Source organism: Henckelia pumila, chromosome 1 (genome assembly GCF_033568475.1).
Source record: "Henckelia pumila isolate YLH828 chromosome 1, ASM3356847v2, whole genome shotgun sequence".
In the NCBI taxonomy this organism is placed as follows: domain Eukaryota; kingdom Viridiplantae; phylum Streptophyta; class Magnoliopsida; order Lamiales; family Gesneriaceae; genus Henckelia; species Henckelia pumila.
Window position 1 is genome coordinate 80,155,442 of NC_133120.1, and position 18,870 is coordinate 80,174,311.

Consider the following 18,870-nt stretch of genomic DNA (forward strand, 5'->3'; position numbering starts at 1 on the left):
AAGAGAAGGAAAAACTTGTTAGAGATTTATAGAATAAAACTTTCCTTTTTTATTTACAAAAGACACCAAGTTAGTTTGGATGTTAAGAGTGAAAAGAAAAAGGAAGAGAAAAGAAAGAGGGAATCTCATATTTGGAAGGAAATTTTTGTTCTAAATCTCTAACAAATTTCCCTTCTTTTCCTTCCATTAAAATCTAAAAAACAACCAATTTTTTTAAATTCTTTCTTGTTCCTTCTTTTAAGCCGAAATCACAACTCTCAAATAAAGCTTAAAAACTACCTCGGCATGTCTTAGTTATAACTACGCTCTAGGCCCGAAATTCCCAATTGCTAAAGGGAAATATTTGTTTCATTTCCTACAAGATAGTCGTTGGTTTGGTTATATATTTTTTACATTTTTTATGTGTACAAATTACATTTTGTCTGATGAAAAATGACAGAAATACCCTGAAACTTAACAGTTACTCCTTGAAATCTATTTTCTTTTTCTCTTTCAACTCGAACCGAGACAAAAAGATATTTTATTATCTAACCTCAGTCAATTATTTTTTTTAAAAAATGACCTTCCGCAGTGTATTTCAAATATACTTGGGAGGTTAATGTTTTAAAAAAATATTTGATCGAGTCTATTTTCCAAAATATTCCGACAAAAATCTCGGTATAATTGAATACCAAATCCGAATGGCCCCACAAATATGTTATTTATCTTTGGAGTTCGAAGTAGGAAGTACCAATTTTAGTAAGGAAGGCGAGGTAACATCTATGTAGAAAAGTTTCATAAACATATTTCACTTCGTAGAATTTATGTTCAGGTAGATTTGAAGTGTCGCTTTTTTTCTTTTTTTTACATGTACAGAAATAAACAGCAAGAAATTTACATAATCCCCAAAGCCATCCATTTCCCTACCCTCTACAAGTACAACAATCATTTACAGAATTTTGAAAGAAAAACAAAAAAAACAGATTTATATACAGGTCTTGAATCGATTATCTAAATAAATATCCTCAAATTTGTTGCCAAGTTACTTGGCAAAGTAATGTTTCCGTGTGTTCTACTTTTGTATACTCACTCCGGAATTAAGAAAAAATTGTCTGCTGACCATGAATGAACTAGTCACCTGAAGCAGCAGATTGATTGGACATGAAAGGTCATATACACCGAACAACTCGAATCTTTAAAGAAACGCAAGTTTCAGCACTCAATCAGAAAGGAGCTCCTCCAACTCAGGCTCTTCGGGTGCCGCGCCATAGTCTGAGGAAGTTCCATTGCGCGAGAACTTGTCCAGCAGACTCATTTGATCATCTTCATCCTCAGGGTCAGACCATTCTGGTTCATCGTTAGGGTTTTGATCTTCAACTGCTATATCTGTGTCTTTCTTATGCTTGGGGATCGGATCCATGATCTTCTTGGCTTCAGAATCTTCACAAATGCAGGAAGATGGGTTTTCATGAAAAACACCCCTCCCAGGCCTCACCTTTGGCTCTCCCATGAAACCTCTCTGAAACACACTAACTTTTGAGGCAAATTCGTCCCAGGTCATGTTATTTCGGTTCAAGAACAGTCTGTACAGCTTCTTAGCATTTGGACGAATTGTTGGTTTGTGTCCAAAATATCTCCTGAAAGCAAGAGCTATAAATGCATCTGAATTTGGCGGTGGGAATAATTAAAAGTTTCAGGAAAATGTAGTAACAAAAAAACACAGGGAAAGGAAAGCAAACCTTCGCCCTGCTAAAATTTTGGCCATGTTTCCATTGTTATTTGTGACAAATACATCGCTTTCATCGCAAACTATAAAATCAAGTGCAGCCATTCGAGAGGAATATTGAGAAAAAGGTTGCAACTCTTCCTTCCTTGCTATGGTATCTTTTGAATAGAAATTGGGGAAAAGAGCCTTTAAGGGGGCCAATGTCTCTTCCCCGCCATACACTTCTCCAGACGCTACATAAATATGAGTATCTCTGTCATACCCAAGGGCTCGTAGCACAAGACCAACTTCCTCAGGAGTAAGGGGGCATTTCCCTTGCCGTCTCCCCCTCTCTGGATCACCAATCTGAAAATTAATCCATTATGCTCAATTTTGATTCATGTTGCCTATCAAACAATTTCCAGAAAGTAGAAAAGGAGTTTGATCCTTTGTGCACTGACAAGGACACACAATCGATAGAATAAGTCAGTACCTCGTTATATCAAAATACTCGTTGGAATTGGTATATAGAACATCTCCAATTACATCCTTCAAGTTAAAAATCTAACTAAATATATCTTGACGAGAACTCTCCATGCATGTAAGTTGGACATTTCGAAACAGTCAACTCATTGACCAACCACCAACTTCCCACCCGAAAAGAGGGGGAATAAATAACAATATCTGGTTCTGAAAGTGAATTACCAACAAATTATTGTTATTCAACCGTGTCTCATAGTCCACCAGTTTCGTCTCTAAAATTGAAAATGGGACCCATTTCACACCTTTTCATTCAAATCTAAAACCAAACTGATGTCAAAAAAGTGATTAATGTTATGGGAGAGGGGGCAAAAGGCATATTCTAAGACTTTTTTGGAGTGAAAGATCTTACTTAAAATGCCAATGAAGAAATCAACATGCATTTTCATGTATTTTTTTTTTTGTTAATTTCATAATGCAAAAACTAGATCTACACAAGTTTTCAAAAAAAAAAAAAAAAAAACTAGATCTACACAAACTTTCTGTGGTTGGCTTCCAGATTTAAATGAAACTGGCAAGTTGGTAGATACTTCAAGGTTTACAGAGTAAAAATTATATATCTAGTTCAGGAATTAAATCGTAAACCCTCCGAGACTTCAAGGGCATCTCCAAGCCTGCACCAAAATGGTGTGAAAAGCCAATTTGGTGGAGGATGGGTTGCTCCAATGGAGGCACTATCTTTTGCACCAGGATAGCGCCCCACCCTCCTTGCACCAACTTTCGTGCAAAAGCTTTATTATTATTATTTTTTATTTTTAATGATTATAAATAATAGATAACTAATTTAATTTGATAGATAATAATGTAAGGGTAGAATGTAGAAATATATAATATACCATGTCATTTAATTGAATTTTATGTATTCAAGTTATTTATCAATTTAAATAATTTGTGTGTATTAATTCATATAATATATAATTTAATTAATATATAACAATTAAATTAACAATTCAAATATTATAACAATATATATAATATTTATATCGTATTAATACTAATCATAATTATATTGTTAAATTTATAAATAGATCGAAATATCTTTTTTGGTAAAATTTGAAGTAACGTGTTGAAAATGGAAGTTGCGTTTGGTGCAGAACTAGCACTAAAATAGATATTTGGGTTGGAGATGACTTGAGGATGTGGGTGAAAAATGTCCTTAAAAACATTAAACTGAAACATGAAAACTTACATGTAAAGTTTTCCACCTCCGTCGTATTTTACCCAATTCCTTTCTTTCTTTGTCTCCTCCACCATAATAACATCCCGAGAATGCAAGCATATCAGGTTCAAACCTGTAAAAGAAAGCAAACCTTGCATCAAAATAATCCTAACTCCAATATTAGAATAAATTGATTGGCTCTTCAAATGCCAAAAGTAAATTAAATGAAAAGTCCAAACACAAAATGCAAAAGTAGAAAACAAAAAAATAAAGAGGTATAATTGAAATAGTACAAAAAGATTGATTAAGGTATCTAAAGAAATATATTATATTATAGGTAATCAAAATTGGTTCCTGATGAAGATTTGAAAGGGAAGTAAAGGAATATGTTCAAAACTGAAAAAGCATTCACCAAAACATCATTTAGGTACCTTAGATGAAGAGCTACGTAGTGCTTGCTCCTCATTCTCATTCTCTGCACCAATTTAGCACCCATTTCAAGAATGGGGTCTGTGAACTTCAGAGCATGATAGTTGACTCTGCACCTAAGCTTTTGTAAGTCCACATCCAACCTATTTGAAAGTCTATAGTCGAATTTGGTCAGCTGGACAGCCTGTAACAAAAGAATTCCATTTATTCGTTTTCTAGGCAACAGCAACCTGAACAGAAAAAAGTGGAGAATCACATCATTTGTTACTGGCTTGAGAAAACATAAGGCTAAACACAGCCCAACAAGCATACATAACTTGTTTTCGAGTATTTCAGAAAATCATTACATGCAGAACTAGGACTAGTCGAAATACATAGAAATTGATCAAGTCCTACAGGTCATATGTTACATGTATCCTAAAAGCTATCACAAGACAACATTAAAAAAGGGTAGGTGTTTGCCTTGGCACTCTTGGCTGAAATGATACTTGAGCTCTAACCAAATCATGAAAAACATATGCAAGACAAACTAATAATATGATGCCACAGAGTAACAAATTCACTGTTGTTGTCTCCATCTGTCGAAAGAAGTATACCATACAGAAAAGGTATACAATGTAAGGATAACATTTTTCAGGAGTAACAACTCACATGTTTCTTCACAAGTACTGGTAATAAACGATTAACATAGCAACGTTCATTGCATTTTCTTGGAACACGCATTGTATATGGATTCTGCACACGCCTTCTTCTTGGGAGCTCTTTTATGATTTTAACATCTTTTGCTAGATATGATATAAACCAATCAATGTTGAAGATATCTGAAAAGTTGCTGCATAGGAGAGTAACATTGAAAGCCTAGAAGGAAGCAACAAAAGTGTAAGAGCTACTCGAATTTAAAGAAATACCTATCGTCCTTCCAGAAAGACTTTTTGTCCAATTTTGGAACGACGAGGGTCGCGTTTAAGATGCGAGCAGCAACAACAGCATCAGTTATCTGCAAAGAATTCACAATAAGGAAAAACTTCAGATCCTAAAGACAAGATCTAAATCCACTATGCAAAGCTAATTAAGGTTTTACCACAATGCAAGTCACCATCTTTCTCAACTCAACTTAATGTTTAAGAGTGATTAACCATTAAATAAGGGCAGAGGGGCCAGGCATGACATAAACATATGTTTTTAATTATTATCACTAGATAATAAAACTGTAAGTTAAGAAAGAATGAGAGAATGTGATTCATATTCTCTACATCACGAAAAGAGATATCATATTCGATGAGGTATGCCAACTTATTTTCTCGGTATGCCAGCGAAGGTATTGCTAAAAGGTTGCACAATCACAAATACCCACAAATAGACAGCAGATATCCAACCACAAATCAACAAGTTCATGCAATGTGAGTGGATAAATCCATGTACTTCAGTTTAGAAAAGAAGCATGAGTTTTATATGAACCAGCATTCACTCTCTCTTGAGCTTCTTATAAATAATCCAAGCTTGTTTTAGGCAATTCACGTTTGCCACACAAAAGTAGTCACATTCTGTTCTCTCACTCGATACAGAGATGTGACCACATGATATCCTGAACATCCCAGGCAATTTGCAGGCATGAGTGAGGTTTGCAAATCTAACGGCATGTATAATTGATACGATAGATGAATCAGGGGGGTTTACATAGTTCTCAAAACTAGTCAAATCACAATGTTGTAAATTTTCCATTCCTCAGGCTTCTCAGAGTAGAAAAGAGCTGGAGTCATTGTCGCCAAAAGATCGTTTCAGGATATTTCTTTTAGACACAAATATCGAAGGTCAATTAATGATGAGAAGATTATGATTCATACAGTTTAAATTAAGTGTCAATAAAAATGCACCAAATCCTTATGTTCCAATTCAATATTCAATTCCTAAAATACAAAATTCCTAAAACTTCTTCTATTAAACGACATAAGAAAGGGTGGAAAAAATTAACTCGTTCTTCAGAAAAGGTTGACCAATAATTACAAATAAAATCCTCCACAATCCATGATGAAAAGGAAGAAAAGTGAGAATTCGCGCAATTAATACCCCAGTTCTTTGCTGGTTTAGACCACCACTGGTTGCAATTGCCAAGTAACGATTGGGTTTCGTAACAGCAGCAGCTTCTGTTAATTAAACCATGATATTTAAGCAACGTTCAGCAAAAATAGCAACATGAATGGCAGGAATCAGAAACAGATTCGAGATCAATAAATAACACCAACATATCAACAGGAAGTCACATAAAATGAATACGCTGCACGAATTTACACACTCGCAAATTTCTTGCTGGCAGTGCTGCACCCATGGTAAAACCTCGCATTTTTAGAGTTCCAGAGATCACGATCATGCACTCCCCCGCTGTTCTAGATCTCATTACCCAACACAAATGACATTCAGTACAAAAACTCTTGATCCAAGCCATATTATAAAGCACGCAAATAAAACCCTTACCGGGACACGAAACTCCGGAACGGTTCCATTTCCATCACCAATCTCATCATCCATCTAAAACAGCAAACAAACGACACCACCGATTCAACAACAGCATTATCAAATCAACAAACACAATCCTTTCCGAAAAAAAATACGGGTACCATATTGCGGCGGCGGAGATGATCATTTCCGGTGGGAGAGGGAGTGAGGAAAGAGAGGAAACCAAATAGGAGAAGCAGGGCAGCGGAAATGGCTGAGATGGCCGGGATCATGCGGCGGCGGAACTGGTGGCGCCGCCTTGGAATAGCCATATACAACGGCCGACGGCGGCGGAACGGATAACAACCCAGAAGAAAAATAATAATAAATTTGGGGGGAACAAATGTTGTGATTCAGGAGGGAACAAAATTGATTTTTAAACTCCAAATTGGGGTGGCAATGTTTGGATTAATAACAATAACAATAATAATAATTTACAAAAAGAGGACAGAGGAAAGGTAATTCCTTATTTACAAAGACATTTGGGAATTTACAGCAAGCATCTCTGTGTAAGATCTCTCAAGGATTTAACGATTCCATTCGAGAGATGTTAGGGCTTTGTTTGGGATTGGATTTGGAAAAGGCTTTGAAGATCAATCAAGTAAATAACACACATTCTTTGTTTGACTTGATGGGATAGGATACATAAACATCTTTTATATTTTTTTGCCTTTGGTGACAAAAGGAATCTTTTACTTTTGTTTTTTTTTTCTTTATTTTTTTTTTGAAAAAATTAAATTAAATAATTAAATTTCATGTTACTTGTCTTATTTCATGTCGGCAAAACATGCATTATTTTTATATTCGTTCAAGGTTTAATTTTTGTTTTTGTGCATCACCGATTATTCAAATCTCAACCACAAGTCTTCCACACGATGGAGCCTGGTAATTAAGGAGCAACATCTGGAGAAAAATTTATCTGAGTTGTGTTCATTTGGTGAGATCATATGATTGATTATACATAGATTAAAATAATAAGATGAAAATTGCTCAATTTTACCTTCTGTTTATGATAAATAATTTTATTTTTTAGCTTTTATTTGTAAAATTAATATTATAATAATTATTGAAGAATGTAAATTATTATAAGTTATTTTCATTTGATAAATATATTGGGTATAAATATTATTTATTTTATATATATAAAAATTTAAAAATTAAAGTATTTTTTCCCCATGAATGAAGACATCTTCGACTATATACGATGAAATGTATTGAATAACATCTTAAATTATTTGATTATTTGTTTTTTTTTATAAGTAAAAGATATTAACTTAAAATTTTCATTTGAAAACAATATTAATTAAAAAAATAGTTATTTGTCACATCTCTCATGTTTAATCATCAAATTTTAAAGATTAAATTAGACAAGTATGGTACGAACCATGTGTGGATCCTACATAAAACATACGTAAAGGCACATGCACTCAATAATAAACTATACGTGTGTATGCATGTTTGGATTTTATTAGATTTTTTTTTGAAAGAATTATATTAGATTTTTATTCAAGCTACGTAGGTAGTATTTCTCAAACTATAACATGGGCTATGAACTCTTCCACACTTGATCCCTTTATTTAATTGCATGGTGGTAACCAATATTTTATATTTGCAAGACTAATTACATGTAATTCGAGTCGCTTGTTAAGGAATTTGGAGCTTTGTTTAATATGAGCGAAGATAAAGTATTGGCAATGATGCTGTTGGGCAAGAAAATGGGGTGAAGATGTCTCAAGGAGGTGTCCAAGCTGATGAAATAGGTGAACACTTGACCAGAGTTCAGAGATTCAATTTCTTCTGTCAACACTTTCTTGGACTAGCATGTCGCACATGGCTTGCCTAGTGCGTTTTACTTGGTTAGCGTAATTTGCAAGCTAGTGCGTTAATCCGGGAGTTTACCCAATGCGCACCGGAAGATAACGTCTACGGATTCTCACGTCATTAAAAAAAAATGACATAAAGATGAATTTTGAACTACTACATGTTATTTTACTATTTTATATGTTTATAAAGTAATTATTATCCGAATGATCACATATTGGAACGAAATATGTTCTACCGAATGAAACACATATGATGAATCATCGTCATATATTAGACGTGAGATCCACTTATTTTAGGAATTGCATACCAAATGAACGTTGGTAAATTAGATTTTACATATACAGGCATTGTTCGAGCAAGTATCTAAAGATGAAAATTTATCAATACACATAAGATCCACTATTTTTTCAATAGACTTTCCATATATATATTGATAAATTTTCACTCTTACACACATTATTAATGTCGTATCGTATATACAAGTATAGTTAAATATCCACGAACGTTTGACCTATTTTCTCTTATCAAACATAGAATTTCGCGTAACACGTGACATAAGACGCAAAATTTTTCGATTGAACCAGAAAGTACAATGTAGTCGGATAAGGTCTTCGACAATCCCCTAGGAGTTGGCGAGTTGCTACATCATCTTTAACAAAGATTTCACATGCTGGCCCGAACCAAACAAATTTGCACCAAGTTTCAAGATACCAGTGGGACTTCTATATTATTATATCAGTTTTCGAGACAATATGGTTGTAGCATGTCCAGGAAAATTAATATCATATCACTGTTATGCATACAAAAAAAAACGTAGTAGATTACATGATTATTGAATTCGAATGTAATAAAAGAGTAAACCTCATCTCAAAAGTCACTAAAAAAAATTGGAGACGTTTCTCATTTGAAACTTTGATACTTCACCCTAGCAATCTCATACAGCAAAACAAATGAATGAAACCCAACTCCGAATGAACACCAATGAGCTTTAACGAGTTGAATCCTCATTGAACTTTCCCACTCATTGAAGATGTCTTTGACTTGAGAAAATGATAGGATGAAGCAAGCTCTAAAATCTCTGCCTCTTCCATGGATTACAGGCGATTTCTGTGTCGGATCGAGGAACTATGGAGTGGGTTGATGTTGTATGGCTAGAACCTAAGGGAATTTACAGATTCTAGCCTGTTCACATATTATTAGAGGATTGCATTCATCGGTAGCATTAGCCACTCAATCCAAAAGCATAATCAGTCGAAAGCCTAATTGCCCAGGGACTTTGACTCGGTAGCCAAGATATTGGAAATGAAGAAATGGCACACCATCTCAAGTACAGTAAGGCAACAGCAAGATTTGTAGAATCTTTGAAAATCTCGATAATATGTGACTCGGCCTCCAAATCCTCACTAAAAATTAGATTCTCATACTCTAACCTGCTCTCTTCAAGAATATCATCCTCTAAAGATATCATTCTCAAACTTAAAACTTGTAATGCTTCCATGGCAGTGATACAGAAGCCTTTGTCTACATATGCAGAGAAAACATGACTACAGGTCGCTGGATCGGGTTGGATCTTCTCTCGATGCATTCTCTCGATGATGAACTCAATGATATCAAGTCGTCCCTGAAAAATTCATTTACTCATGGAACATTTAGTCAGTAATTGAATGTAAAACAAAAAGAAAATTTTCGAGCTAGAATGGTCTGAAATCGTTGATGAAGTACAAGATATCCAACTCCAGCTCACAACTTACAGAACCTCTCAAGGCTCTACTTTCAACAATATATATTTCGAGTTTTACAACTTGAGAATGCATGAACACTTCATTACCTTATCACTTGCTCCATTAAGAATGGTGTTATACAACACTATATCAGCTGGAATCCCGTCTGAGCTGCACTTTTCTAGTAATTTAATTACCTCATCGAAGCGATCAAATATCAACAAGTTCTGAAAAAAAAACAAATGATGTTTTGATAAAAAAACGGCCATCTTACATAATTCTGTTGCAACTCAGAAACATGTAATGGGGGAACAATAGGAAAGTCAAGTAGAAGGACGCCAGATGTTGGATTATTGAATACAACTGCAAAATCAATAGAATTGGTCATCAAGTATCCATGACAGAATCTGTTGCTTAAAGGTGAGCCAGCACGTCGTTAATATCAAAATATAAACAAAGAGGTAGACCTAGAGTTCTGTCACTCTGAGAGGCCTAGATTTGAGATGGTTAAAATACACCCAACTTTTGATAACATGAAAACAGTAGTGCAAGACACCTACCAGTCTACGGATTATTCCAATGAGACGATGATCGGGAACACTATAAAAACCATCTTTCCCAAAAGTTCGAGCTCAATAGGGACCGGTGTGGCGGTGTTCTAAATGGCGACCGAGGTGGTCGCCTAGGCAGTAGGCAGTCCTCAGCTGCACTGCTTTTGCCTAAGGGGGGTTAAGGAGGCGGCCATAGGTAGTCCAGGGCCGGCGAGGCAGCTGAGACAAGCAACCATGAGGCTGAGGCGGGTGATTAGGAAGTCAAAGAGTTGGTCAACAAAATTGAAAATTTAAAGAACCCTAGCTTTTCAAAACATAATACCCAAGGAGCCCATTCATCGACAAGCCCACAAGCCCCTACCCCCTTCTCTGCCTCAAACCGCAGTCCCCACTAGGTTAGATATTAGTATATTACTTTTTAGTATTAATATGGTGACGAATCTTTATTAATTTTCTTGTTAGTTGCATTTATAAATTTATTTGCACTGTGTAAATTGTATCATATTGTATGGAGCTGATTTATGCACAAATATAAATTAATTTATGCATATATTGCATTATTATATATAATTATCTGTAAAAACTAGTTTAAAAAAATTGAACCACCTAGGCACGAGGCGGTACACCGCCTACCACCATTTACAACACTGTCGGGGACATCACAATCAATAGTTTTACATTTTACCACGTAAGCCAGAGATCAAGGAATATATTTCCTCAAACTGGTATCCAAAACATACACATGAAAGTTGGCTGGGAGTTCGGCACCAAAAACACCACCCAAGACCAACTTCATAAAATATATAGGGTAGTCTTGAACCTCTAACATATCGTTGTAATACCATGTTGAAACCACTTACTACAAAAGTCAAAATGCATGTGTGGGAGGCAGCACAGAGATTTCTTTTATACTTAAATCGATGGTGCGACAAATCATTTGCAATTGTCTCAACCACTTAGAAATTAGAATCCACGAGTCCAAAACTTTGCAACAAAATGAACCTTTTTTCCAAATCGCAAAGTAATTTAGACTTAGGAAAAAGAATGGAAGTATAAAAGAATACCTTCATGAGAGCAGTATAAGTAACTGCATTTGGACAGAACCCATCACGGATCATCATAGAAACCAGGGCACAAGCCGATTTGTAACATCTTAAAATACTACAGCAGTCAATCATGATTTCGTAAGTGGCTGCATCCACTGAGTATCCACATGAAATCATATTCCTGAATATCTCAATTGCAACACCACTCTTAACAGAACACAAATTTATTGTCAATTATCTGTCATGTGAGAACGCTTAAGTTTTAAAATAAGGTCAGCACGTGCTAAAATCTACTTACTTCTTTAGCCTCAACAAGTCCATGCAAAACGGTGTTATAAATGGGTATCCCTATGTAAGTGCTTTCATGAGAAAATTGGTTTTCAGCAACACGTAAGTGCTGAATCAGCTCCTTCGTCATTCCCTCGGTTCCAAGTGCTTTCAGCTGCCAAAAACCAGGAAGGAGTAAATGGCATGCAATTCCATTTGTGCAATTCAGATCAAAAGCTATACTCTAGATTCAATGCAAATTCACTTGATGAAATGTTTTTTTTTTTTAAAATCTGAGTTATTAACTCAGAATTAAATACCAAATGAACATTTTTAACCAAGAACAGTGTTCAGTGCCATTCCGTACTGGACCATCATTATTTAAGAAACAGGTATAACTAGCAGGAGAGTAGTGTAAAGGCAGTCAAATACAGGAATTCACACATATAAGTTTCTGAGGTTATGAGTCTATTTTAAGAATCACATGCGAAGCATCAAAGAGGACAAAACTTGCACCCCTGTTTCAGATGTCAGGTTTGAAATAGCTATTAGTTATTGACTGCTACAGCTTCAGACTTACAAGGTTTTGCATTGATAGATGATTGTGCGGGATACCATGCCTTATCATATCCATTTCAATGGCATATATCCTTTTAGCAGCATCAACTTGTGACCACATATTTCCGTCTTCGTAAGGTGCATTGACGTTGCCAAATAATGAAAACAGCAATTCATATGTCCTGATATCAGGCAGAATATTCAACCTTTTCATTTTAGCAACTACTTGAAGAGCACGTTCCGGTTGGTCCTACAACATTATTAAGAACATGCAGTATGAGGCATTCACATTTCATTTTATTTAATTCCATGGCACAGACACCCAAACAATAAACATAAGATGTCAATACGATGCACCAATCGAAGAAACATGAGATGTCAATGAGATGCAGCTGAAAAATAGATATAAGATATTGATGCGCATTCAAGAAAAATAATAAAAAATGATTCCCGATAATCACTCAAATATCAAATTCAGCTTCAAAGATTCCTCGATATTCAAAAACAGCCAACTGATTATCAATAATGCTAAATATACAGGGAAAATATGGAATAATTTCAATTGAACAGTGAATGAATCATTTATAGCTCATTCATATAAAGAGTCATTGCTTACTTACTAGAGTATCACATGCTTCAAGGAAAGCATTATAAGGATAAGTAGGACATTGTAACGTTTGATCCAAAAACATCTCAGCTAAATCCAGTTCTAAACCCCTACTACAGCTCGTTGACATGGCTGCAAGAGTTGAATCATAAGGCTTCATATTTTTCAGTTGCATGACTTTTAGCTGCACACAGATGAGCGATGCAGGGAATCATCATTATAAATTCAAAGAAAAGGGATCTGGAAATATCTACAAAATGGAGGTCATATATTACCACTTCCATGCCATCACGAAAGCCTTTCACAGAAACTAGAGCTCTTATGAAGCCATCATAGGTATTGCATGACAGTTCCAAGCCAAGACTTTGCATCTGTCAAAAGGAAACCAATAATTTATGTAATTTGAACACAGATGATTCGTCGTCATTCATTTTGTTTCCTCCAACAGAACTCTTCTATTATTTTTCCCCCAATGCATCAATTTGTTACCTCTTATAAAGTTAATAAACGGAGAATGGGTTATGATAGTCGCCACATCTTTGATCATTGCAACAACTTTTGTCTTAAGAAGTCAGTAACTCATGCTACACCGTACACAAGGAATAGATCCATGATCAACAAATGGCTCAGGCAAACTCATTACAAGATCTGAAACAGGCAGAAGCTGTTGTCTATATTTCCATGTGTTTGGGAGTACATACTAGTTCTTTCACCACCACCACCATCATCAATACTTTCCGCGAAAATAAAGTTAAGAAATCACTCATTCGGGAAATCTAAAATCTGTACTAAAGTAGTTATTGGCATGTGGAAGTTAATAATTTCTTCCCTCCCACTTTCCTTCTTAGGAAACACTTTCCGGAGTTAAGGATACAAAAGAGCCATAGATTAGAAATGACAAATTTGTCATACCTGTGACATTAATTTCTCAGCCAACACGAGATTTTGCATGCTAGCACAAGTTGCAATAATGTCATTGAAGGACCACCTCAACAACTTCATAAGTTGTCTAGAAATAGGCTTCTGCAAGACACTTGGTCCACCATCTCTGACTTCTTCAGCATCCACGCCAGTTTTAGCCCACCGTTCAGTCTTGCCTGAGTCCTCCTCTTCCTTGCAATATTCAGCATCAGAAGGTGAAACAATATTATTACTATGGCTATGTCTACTCAAAATCAGCTTGTCACAGCAAGGCATAGGAATATCCAATCTTGAATTATACAACTTTCCTTCAGCAGTTTTAGTGACGCTGGGATAATCCTGAAAAGCAATGGCAACCATTTGCTGCAAGGCTGCACAAGCAGATTCCAAATCTCTCAACCTCGTGAAGGTCCATATAAACCTTCGAAGAGTTAAAATGCTCAGAGAATAGAAGTTGACACATTCCTTCAAAATTTTCTTAACTGTGGAGAAGTCCTCCTGCAAGACTGCAAGCTGAAAAATTATTCAGACAAGCGTTTTGTGTCAAGTAACAAGTAAAATAATACTCCAAGACAATATGCAGTATAACACAAGACCAAAACAACACAAAGAACAAGGAAGACAAACAAAAAAAGTAAGATGAGCAATATAGGAAAAAGAGGACATATCCGGCTGATAATTACACAAAAAAGAAGAAAAAAACACAGTGCCATAGATAATTCAGCGGGACTCATAAATACCAAGCCAATCAGGTCATCGGTCATCCCAAGAAAAAGAAAAAAAATGACTAGTGAATAACTTCGCTTGAGACGCTCCGGAAAACTCGGGATAAACATCGTGTTTGTGATCAACATCTATTGACAACACTGATTTCCCTGGTGAACATAAGCGTTAACCTATAATCAAACAGTGTATGCTGAACACACGAAATACAAATAACTCTTCAATTAAATGGAAAGTGGCAAAATAAACTAGAAACAGTAACTCCTCAATGGGCATTTCGTCATGTACAGTAAACTTTTTAGGGAATCTCAAACAGCAATCATGTGTATAAAGGAACATCTGGCATACCTTGAGAAGAAGAGCATAAGTTATCTCATTTTTACCCAACCCTTGGCGCTCCATCAAATGCAAGCATTCATTAGCATATTTTAAGCTGTGTGTTTGAACACAGGCATTCAGCAAATTGTTGTACATGGGTAATGTTGCATTTTCGTCTGAATTCTCTTCTAGAAAGCTTACAACGTTTAATGCCTGATGAAGGTACCCCAATAAGATCCATTTCAACGAGGAAAGTGATGAGATTATTTGTAGCAAAAATGCAATTTGAATAGTACGAATTACAAGATGCCATGTAAAAACTAAATCACTGGACTAGGATAAGAAGACATAATTAATTATGATCATGGTCAATTTACATCATTTAACCATTTATAAATTATTTTCATGATTTAATTTGAATGATGTAGTCCATCATAGATTTCAAATATTGCAAGTGTGCCCATTAAAAGTGATTAATGATGGCATATATACCTCTTTGGGCAAATTTCCTATGTATGTAACAAAATGGCCCCAAGGCCCCCAACACCCTGTGTCTTCTCGTTTTCTCTTTAATTTTGCTTCAGTGAACTTAAAGTTTTAAACAAGGTATCCCTTCATTTGATTCATTCAGTTACTCCAAATTTTCATGATCGGAGTTAAGAGTATGTTGATAGAGCATGTGTTTACTTCCATGTTCATGTTATGATAGATCGATACCCATTCCACACCTAACTATGGCCTTCTCTGAATGTAAATTGCACATCAGAAACAGATTACCTCCAAATTATAGAAGAAAAGTTTTGACTTCAGGCTCGAAGTTTAGAACTCTAATCAATGTTCGACTTGAGGGAGCATTAGAGATCAAAGGTGTGAATTAAGATCACGGATCTCAATGTTGTGCAATACAACTTTGAAGAATTTTATGGTTTACAACTAGTAAGCTTGATTGAAATTTTTCCTCATCACATATTTAGGTATTTTGTAAGTTCTTTTATAGACTCCAAGTACCTAATCAGTTGTCACACGTACACACATGCGGGGAATAATATAATTATATGTAATGCAATACCCGTGAGATAAACAATCCCCTAAACGCAGTTAAATTGTATGAGCCAATGTGCAACCCACACATCTGACATGAGATTAAAGACAGAGTGTAGAGTATCTTACTTACCTCTTCTAAATAACCACCTTTACAGAGAGCTCGAATGGTGAGAAAATAACATCTACCACTAAATTCAACATCCTTTTCCTTCATAAGTTTCCAAGTTTCCATCACAAACTGTAGAAATCATAAGAATCTTCATTAATTAATACGTCCAATTACTGTAGCAACTGCCCTGGCCTAAAAAACAAAACAATTTCAAAGAATATCTGACATCAGGATTTGGTACTCAACCAATTGTGAAAAGTGACAAAGCAGCACATCACAATGCAATATTCAGGAAGATATACACAAAAATATTGAAAGATAACAAAGAAAATAAGGAATCTGGAGAAAGCCTACCAATGGGTCAGGAGTTTTTGCACAGTACTGAAGTATCAGAATAAAATCCTCTGCTTGCAATGCACGGCTTCCACCCCCAAGCTCTGACAAGAGATAGGAAGCCCTATTTCTATCTCCCGAGTATAGCGCATTAACAATTTCCCCCTGTACTGGTCGCGGAACTGATTCGGCACTCCGATATCCTTGAAAAAACCGTTAGCTCATCAGTAATTATTTTATTTTTTTATGTACTGAGAATTAAAATACACCCTATGCAAGATACGGGCCAAAGTTTTTATGTTAGAGCAGCACACACGGGAAAATACATGGGGAACATGCATCTTTTGTTTGTGCAAGTGACAGGTTACCATTGGAAGCTCCAAGAGATCACAATGCTTCAATGAGGGGAGAAACATTAGTCCTCCCTTTTATTTCCATGAAGTTAAGCGATAACCAGCATGAAATGCTAACTCGTCCATAAAATTGTTCATAAGGTCTTCTTCAATCAAATTTCCTTCCAAGTTTTTCTAGTAAGCTCCATATTATTCAGTTTTCAAAGATATATGTGTAGCTTATATATATAGTTAGAAGCCTTTTCATTGAACAAGTCTTTTAGCCAGTTAGAAGTAACTTTTCTTCAATAAAACGTCATGCTAGATGCTTTTAAAATATTATTGACATATTTCTACGAGTTTGCGCGTTAAATTCTACTCATTAATATCATTCTAGTTTCTTTTCCAAATAATATCAGCTGCAAATGTTTCAGGATGATAATCATTCACACACACATTGATTCTTACAGATGGAAAATAAAAAACCGCGTGCAATACATGCATATATGGAATTTTTAGAGTAGGGAACACTACCTTCAGCAGTTCCATAAAATCTCGATGTCTCCATAAAGCCAACACCATTTTTACGACCCTATTAAAGATTTTTGCAAGTTAAGCAAGACTCAACAAGGAATTCTCCACTCAAATTGTTTGAATAACAAATGTCTAAAATATCACATAAAACAAAAAAGCAATAAGGATTCGTATAATCCAACAACTTTATTAAAAGATTTAAAATAGGCAGTTAGGCACCGATAAGAACTTCAAGTTCGCATCTTTAGAATTGGAAGGGGTTGAACAGAGTGACAAAGTCAAACAAATTTGAACTAAAGCGTTCCTCATACCGAATCAGAAACTTCCGTTCCAAACCAGTATTAAGTGGTAGCTCTAGTAGCAGCACTTTGTTTAACAAAATTTTCAAGCCTACGCAAGCCAAAGGTTATAAAGGGACCTACAATTTCTGGTACTCTCAATCCGTAATTTGCTATTGACTTCCAAGGGACCCTCAACCTGTTTGATAAAAAAAATAAAATAAAATAAAATAGATAACAATACAAAGTAAAATGAATAGACGCGTACATACACCGCGAGGTGTATTATTTGCAAGTGAATTTAAGTTCACTCACGGAAATCTCTGCATTGTCTAGGGCTCCTTGTAGAATGAAAGCATTAGACTATCTCATACGACCACCTGTTTGCAATGTTTATTGGAAATTACACTGGATGTCGAGTTTCTTGATGACCCAAAATGCACCAATTCTGGCACTCGTATAGCTAAGGGAACCAGAGGAACGAAAATAAGAGACAAAATTCGGCGTCTGGATAAAAATCAGAAAATACTTTCCAAGCTCAAAAGCCCAAATATAAACCACCAGGCTCGTTCCATCTCATTTCATTCCAGCCGATGTTTTCCTCCGCAACCTCCTCTTTGCTCCACTGCTACAGAAAATGAGAGGAAATTACTCCACAATCACCTATTGCCTCCTGAATGATAATAAAGAACAAAACAAGAAATTCCTCCAGAATCTCCTCTTGGCACCCTTGCCCAATAATATTTTTTTTAGCAAAAAAAAATCATTAACTAAGAAAGATCAATAAACCTCGAACAAAAAAAAATCATTAACTAAGAAAGATCAATAAACTTCGAACAATATGAGTGAGGAGAGAAGAAATGGAGCCAAGAACCAAGAATCAATGAGCAAAGGAGAGGGTAAACAAAAGTCAAAACTGAAAAGGAGCTTGTAATTTGTAACACACATGGATTTGTTGGATGATCTTCTATTTGGGCTTTTAAGTTTGAATCCAAATAAATATATCGGGCCCAATATTTTATATAAAATCAGTCCAGGTCCACAATGTAAATATGTAACTCTATCCAAACACATGGTACATAAGGATTTAGATTCATGGAAAAATTCACATCTAGTCATCACACCAAATATAGAAAATTAAACGTTGTGCATATTTATAATTTTGCTTTTTCAAAAAAGAAAAACTAGTTTAATTTCATGACACAGTTGACACTACTGATTTGTGGATGTAACGGTTAATTATGCATAATATAAAGATAATAAATTTATATAATTAGATAAGACAATGATATATCATGTTAATCATTTATAGTTCAAACATTAAACAAAAACTAAATAATTAATCAATATCTAGTCATCACACCAATAATGATATAACATAAATTATTGTTTTGGTTAA

General features: G+C 35.2%; 2 protein-coding genes across 9 annotated transcripts; both read right to left on the reverse strand.

Annotated features, from left to right (window-relative positions):
• Nucleotides 1-817: 817 nt before the first annotated feature.
• Nucleotides 818-6,911, reverse strand: LOC140875231 (O-fucosyltransferase 16-like). Its single transcript, XM_073278869.1, has 10 exons — nucleotides 6,428-6,911; nucleotides 6,285-6,338; nucleotides 6,106-6,196; nucleotides 5,880-5,956; nucleotides 4,721-4,809; nucleotides 4,464-4,644; nucleotides 3,815-3,996; nucleotides 3,414-3,516; nucleotides 1,719-2,050; nucleotides 818-1,616 (listed from the first exon to the last, which is right to left on the reverse strand). Exons 1-10 carry the CDS (start codon nucleotides 6,575-6,577, stop codon nucleotides 1,199-1,201), a joined length of 1,677 nt encoding a protein of 558 aa, XP_073134970.1. The 5' UTR covers nucleotides 6,578-6,911; the 3' UTR covers nucleotides 818-1,198.
• Nucleotides 6,912-8,895: 1,984 nt separating this feature from the next.
• LOC140878523 (pentatricopeptide repeat-containing protein At1g76280) lies at nucleotides 8,896-18,384 on the reverse strand. Of its 8 annotated transcripts, none has more exons than XM_073282125.1 (15): nucleotides 18,303-18,384; nucleotides 17,787-18,260; nucleotides 17,616-17,670; nucleotides 17,194-17,251; nucleotides 16,349-16,530; nucleotides 16,016-16,123; nucleotides 14,872-15,054; nucleotides 13,792-14,313; nucleotides 13,155-13,250; nucleotides 12,893-13,063; nucleotides 12,295-12,522; nucleotides 11,746-11,889; nucleotides 11,466-11,654; nucleotides 9,958-10,077; nucleotides 8,896-9,750 (listed from the first exon to the last, which is right to left on the reverse strand). In XM_073282125.1, exons 2-15 carry the CDS (start codon nucleotides 17,798-17,800, stop codon nucleotides 9,352-9,354), a joined length of 2,469 nt encoding a protein of 822 aa, XP_073138226.1. In that variant the 5' UTR covers nucleotides 17,801-18,260; nucleotides 18,303-18,384; the 3' UTR covers nucleotides 8,896-9,351. The 8 variants fall into 8 exon arrangements, with proteins under 8 accessions (XP_073138226.1, XP_073138237.1, XP_073138232.1 ...); XM_073282136.1 differs by having other exon boundaries at nucleotides 17,787-18,096; nucleotides 18,261-18,379; XM_073282131.1 differs by having other exon boundaries at nucleotides 17,787-18,099; nucleotides 18,261-18,356.
• Nucleotides 18,385-18,870: the final 486 nt, after the last annotated feature.

Bases quoted from the DNA above. Each gene is read 5' to 3' on its own strand.
- LOC140875231 (XM_073278869.1), bottom strand. From the start codon at position 6,577: ATGGCTATTCCAAGGCGGCGCCACCAGTTCCGCCGCCGCATGATCCCG. The intron at 5,957-6,105 runs GTGTGTAAATTC...TTTAATTAACAG, and splicing joins TGCCAGCAAGAAATTTGCGA to AAGCTGCTGCTGTTACGAAA. The intron at 3,517-3,814 runs GTACCTAAATGA...TTTCTTTTACAG, and splicing joins TACGTAGCTCTTCATCTAAG to GTTTGAACCTGATATGCTTG.
- LOC140878523 (XM_073282125.1), bottom strand. The intron at 13,251-13,791 runs GTATGACAAATT...TCCTTTTGACAG, and splicing joins CTGAGAAATTAATGTCACAG to ATGCAAAGTCTTGGCTTGGA. The intron at 13,064-13,154 runs GTAATATATGAC...ATCTGTGTGCAG, and splicing joins TTCGTGATGGCATGGAAGTG to CTAAAAGTCATGCAACTGAA.